General features: G+C 34.0%; 1 protein-coding gene across 1 annotated transcript; it reads left to right on the forward strand.

The window, feature by feature from the left end:
* Positions 1-3,870: 3,870 nt before the first annotated feature.
* Positions 3,871-4,522, forward strand: LOC21402383 (protein TIC 20-I, chloroplastic). The gene is given in 2 exon segments (XM_010111987.2): positions 3,871-4,437; positions 4,439-4,522. Coding segments are annotated over 2 exon segments (651 nt in total).
* The last annotated feature ends 1,463 nt before the right edge of the window (positions 4,523-5,985 follow it).

Below are 5,985 nucleotides of genomic sequence, written 5' to 3' on the forward strand. Positions count from 1 at the left end.
TACAGACTTTGACTATGAGTCTTGCATGGAGTTCGAGAGTCGACATCCAAATCTGTGTTCACACTAGGTGAAGGAGTCGTGATATGAAAGGTTGTTGGCAAAGTGTGATTGCTAATTCTATCATTAAGAGTTCATGTGTTGCAGCTTGTGAAGTAGCAAAAGAAAGCAACCTCACTCCAGAAATTCTTAACTGATATGGAAATTATTCCAGGCATAGATCAGTCATAGACACCTAGAAAGTTTTAGGATTGGACACATATTCTACTTGCTTTAGGACAAGTGGGAGATTGTTGGGAATGGTGTCCTAGAAGCATGAAATGTGATAGGATATTTATTATTTATTTAATAAAAGGGTTTATTCATCATTTTATGTGTATATTTGCGAATATTTTATGAATATCAATGAAAATTCCATGATTATTTATGTGACCCTAAACATTGTATATAAGTGTTATATGCGAGAGTATAATAATCAAAAAGAGATGTTCGTAATGAATTTAATTAAAGTTTGGAATATTTAATTAAAACATTATTAATACATGTCATTCCCATTTAGAATGGAACGATGTTCCGCACTGTTAATATAGTGAGATATTGAATGAATGTATTACGCATAATGAGATTATGTGGAACAGGGACACAGACACAATATGAATTTCTAATGACTTTCGTTAAGTATAGAAATTCTAATTGCGTCTACGGATGGTCATATATAGAATGATCTTAATCCTGAGTTCTTAACAAACTCCTATTTATGAATTTGTGTCTTTTGATTTACTCAGTACGGATTCCGAGACCCTGAATCCTATTCCTTGTATTTTGAAGACATGATGAAGTAAGTAGCCGGGAATGTTATTATACGAGATGGAATCCATTCCTTCTTGAGAAAGAAGCAGATAAATAATTCTCTTGAGTGTTGATTCGGTCCTTGGATTAGTAAGAGCGCTCTGGTTCATGAATGTGTTTTATGAATCACCATCCATTAGAAAATCAATGGTACTCAATGATGAAAATATAATTAGAGAGGTTAACGGATTCTACCTAGCTCTAATTATGAATTATTTATGGAGGATTGATCTATATGCAGTGACTATATCAAATGGACACTTCATAGTTTAGAAGTAATTTATTTCTATAATTTCTAAGTTTATAGTGGATTAACTATTAGAATTAATATAATTAATTAATTAAAGTGTTTAATTAATTATTAATTTTATTAGAGCTCGTGATTATAGGTCCATCAGTCCTCGCGTCGTCCTTGTAATTCTACCAGACACAAAGTGCAAAATGGGAATTTTAAAATTACGGAATTCTAAAATCAAACACTCAAAAATAATTAATTAAGAATTATTTATTATTTAAATAATGTGATTATTTAAAATTGAATTTGAATTGTGAACATAATTTAAATTTGTCCTTTTAAACTTATTTGATAAGTTGTTCAATTTAGAATTCAAATTAATTTAAGTTTGACTTAAATTGGAATGTGAATTTGAATTAAAATTGGACTGCAGGATAAAGGATGATTTTCTCTTCCTTCCCTTTCTGTATTTGGCGCCTACCACAGGGATATGATCACCTAGGTTGGCCGGCCATCTTGAGGATAAGGAGTAGGAGACTTTTGTTTCAAATTCAAATATGAGATAATTAACAAGCTTTATCTTGGAGATAAAAATTAGATTCCTTCTAAGAGTTTGACTTCTACTCTATAAATAAGAAAATGATAGAAAATTGTGAAACACAATTTTTAGAACAATTTTTTGACCTAATATTTTATTGTGGCCGAAATTCTCTTATTGTGGGAAGAAAAAAATTTTCTCTAAAAATTTCACATTGTGCATGCATTGGTATTTGTAGAAATTCGAGTGTTTATTCTAATCCATTTTGTCTCAGGTGTGCCCACACACACGTCTTCGTGGATTCTAGGAATTGACGTGATAGACATTGGTTTTCTAAACCCAAGGCTTTGGAGCAAGGATTGTTCGAGGTCAAATAACTCAAGTTATCATCCTAATTGGCTGCCAGATATTATTCCTAATTGAGTTCTTAATAAATAAATTAATGTAATTAATTTATTCATGCATAAATTAATATAATCTATAGAGTATCTCAAAATTTTTATGAAAATTTTGGTTATACTTGATCCGCTATCCCCACACTTCCGCATCTGAATTCGATTCGGAAACCAACACAGTGCATGCAACAAATAAATGTATTTTAAACATGACGATTTAAATGATTGATTTTGAAAGGACTTTAAGAAGTACTTGAATTTAATATTTCTCACGAAATCCGTTTTAAAGTCAAATTAGATGACCCGATTGAATTGGCTAATTTTAGAAAGGCTTTTAAAAAGTATTTGAAATAAAAGTTCAAACATCGCTTAGTTTGAAAGATATTTCTGGAAAGTTTTATCTTAGTTAAAATTACGAAAAGCTTTAAGAAATTTAGTGATTCATTTTTTGAAATTATTGTTACGATTTATGAAATTATTCTTTCTTATATTTAAAAAAAAAAATTGTTCTGCAAATTTTAAAAAATTTCAGCAAGCACAAGTTAATTTTAGCTACAGTGATGACCACCTAGGGGGTCGTCACAACATCATTTTAGTGAATTTTTGTTTAGTTTATTCTTTCACTTAATGTGGTGTTTGCATGATTTCTACACTATATTATTGGTGATTCAATCTCCATGAAAATAATATCCGTACTACAGTACACTTTATTACTTGAACGATCCGTGCACTTGCAGAATCACACAACAGTTATACTTTCAAGAGGTTTATCGCCTTCACATATTTCCTTTGTCGATTGTGTCGGATTGTGACACTCGCTTCCTTAGTCCCTTATGGCGTAGTCTTTGGCGAATGGTTAATACCAGTCTTGATTTTAGTTCCGCACCCGCAGACTAATGGGCAAACTGAAGTTGTGAATCGATCTTTAGGGGATCTTTTGTGTAGTCTTGCGGGAGACCGTGTTAAATCCTGGGATACTAAACTCGCACAAGCTGAATTTGCACATAATCACGCAGTTAATCGCAGTACAGGTTTTAGTCCATTCAAGGTTGTTTATGGCCTTGTTCCTCGATGCCCGTCTGACCTGGCTCCAGTTCTTGATCATGCACGTGCCCACCCTTTTGCCACCGACCTTATTGACGAGCTGCATCAAATCTATAAATAAACGTATGATCGACTAGTCGCTTCTACTCATAAGTATAAAATTGCGGCTGACAAAAAACGCCGCCATGTTGAGTTTAATGTGGGAGATTATGTTTGGGCCGTGCTTACTAAGGATCTTTTTACCGCTCACGAATATAACAAACTTGTCGCTCGGAAGATCGGACCATTGGAGATTGTTGAGAAAATTAATCATAATGCTTATCGCTTACGCTTGCATCCAGGATATCGCACATCAGATGTTTTTAACATAAAGCATCTTGTTCCTTATGTTGGCGAAAACACGGATCCTTCCCCTGCCGATTCGAGGACGAATCTTTCCGACCCCGGAGGGAATGATGCAGATTAGGAGTAGGACTATTTTTAAATTTGAAACAGTTTATTTTAAGCATTATCTATTTCCATTTAGGATAATTATGTTTATTTCTCTTATTTATCAGAGATTGGATAGTATTAGGATTTCTTTAGTTTAGGATTTCGTTGGCCTATATTTTGTTATGTTATTATTCAGCTTTTGATATTATTAATAAAACCTTTCAAGAATTTCTTTCAATACCTCTGTATTTCTCGGCATCCAAGAATCAACAAGTTATAACCATCTGCTACATCACTTTTGGATATGGTACTGATCAACATATGATGTGAGTCGTGACTAAAGGACTGCTGAAATGTTCTGATGGTTTTTAACGGCAGTAATGGCGTCATGGCTGCATCTTTCTGCTGGATCATCGCCACTTTTAAGTGGTGATCAAGGTAGCCTCTTGCGCGCTTTCCCCATGTTACCAAGGCGCTTTGGGTCTCGTGTGTCTCCTAGAGCATCTAAGGATGTCCCCTACAGTTTTAGGTACCCTCCAATGACTAAGAAGCCTCGATGGTGGTGGAGAACGCTAGCATGTCTTCCTTATCTTATGCCCCTTCATGAAACTTGGATGTATGCTGAGACAGCTTATCACCTGCACCCTTTTTTGGAAGATTTTGAGTTCATTACATACCCTTTTCTTAGAGCCATTGGGCAGTTGCCGGGCTGGTTCTTGATGGCATACTTTTTCGTCGCATATCTTGGAGTCGTGAGGAGAAAGGAATGGCCGCACTTCTTTAGGTTTCATGTCGTGGTGGGTATGTTACTGGAAATTGCACTGCAGGTCATAGGGAGTCGCTGGATGCCTCTTGCCATCTACTGGGGCAAAGTGGGGATGCATTTTTGGACAGGTGTCGCTTTTGCTTACCTTTTTACTGTCTTGGAGTGCTTGCGTTGCGCACTTCTTTAGGTTTCATGTCGTGGTGGGTATGTATGCTGACGTCCCCTTCGTTTGTGATGCCGCCTACATTCAAATCCCATATGATTAGGGAGGAAAACCTGCAAGGGAATTTTGTATTTGAATGCTATGTAGCTCAATCTTTTGTTGAGACTCTAAATTTTGTGTTGGACCTATCGGCTGTAAAGTACTCCCAATAGCCTTTACTTTGTTTTTGATCAAGCATATTTTTAATACATGGATTCAAATTTACTTATCCTGTAAAAGAAATTCAGTTAATTTATCGTCATGACATTAGAACCTAGAGTTGTGATTCATAGGTATGAACAGATTTTTAAACTTTTTGTGATTGAAAACACTTTGGCATAGAGTTTTGAATTGGTGAAACAAACGAGTAAATAGTGTTTCAATTTTCTAATCCAAATGAAATGTCCTCGTCACCGTGCTAAAACTACAACCCGGTCGTTCTATCACTTAATTTGATATCTAGAAAGTAGGAACCTTTTTTTTTTTTTTTTGCTAGTTTATTATTAGCTTTGCCTGGGTCCTGGGCAACACCTACTTTGATCTATACGAGTATACTATGAAGATTGATTTCCCGTGAATGTCTTACACGGCGTTGAAGGAACATGAAAACCGCATCTCAATTAAGTAAATGTCATTCATAAATAACACCATATGAGTTTATATTCTCATTCGTTAAAATCTCTCCAGTTATTTATAGCTCGTATTTTTATTAAAACCACTATAGTATTATGCTATTTGCAATCTTTATCTTGTCATTTATCTTGTTTAATGTTCTTATTTTAATGAGAGTTCTATTGTCATTATTTCTCTTTTGTTTTCTGGATTTTAATTTTTGAAAAAAAAAGCCCCGATACATTATTATCGTTTATTTTTTTTTCTCGCTGAAATTATTATCGTTATTTGTTATTATTAACATCTTATCAAAAGAAAACTTTCATGTTGCAAAATTTGAAATTTTCAACAAATTAATTGTCGTATACTGCATTCATTAAGGGAAGAAATATGTTATACGCAGATAATCTCTACTTTCCATTTTTGGCATGATTTTAACAATAAAAACTTGTTGAGAGTTTCTTTGGTATGATCAGGAAAAATGAATTGACAATTATTTTTTATTTTTTCAACCGTCAAATTTATATTAAAAATTATATGTTCTGCATATTTTTTTAATTTGATATGATTTAAATTAAATCTAACGGTTTAAAACTAATTCTACCGGAGAAAGTCCCAAACTTGTTACTCTTTCCAAATGAAAATTCATTAGTTGTACCTATCAAATTTATCTCCTTTAGTTGTATGGTCTCTTAACAGAAGATGGTTCATTCTGGTGTTCAGTAATATTCTGTAGAACAATATACACCTCTATTTTAGCTAAGATGCACATTTGGTAATTTTTTAGTATAATAAAGAATAAAGCTAGGGGGCATCTGTGGCGTTGCTCACCACACCAGTTGGCACCTACGTATCTGCTGCTTGAGTTTTCGAGGGACCCATAATACTTTAAAGGGTAATTGGCACAAATGGTAT

This window comes from Morus notabilis, unplaced genomic scaffold, assembly GCF_000414095.1.
Source record: "Morus notabilis unplaced genomic scaffold, ASM41409v2 Scaffold151, whole genome shotgun sequence".
In the NCBI taxonomy this organism is placed as follows: Eukaryota; Viridiplantae; Streptophyta; class Magnoliopsida; order Rosales; family Moraceae; genus Morus; species Morus notabilis.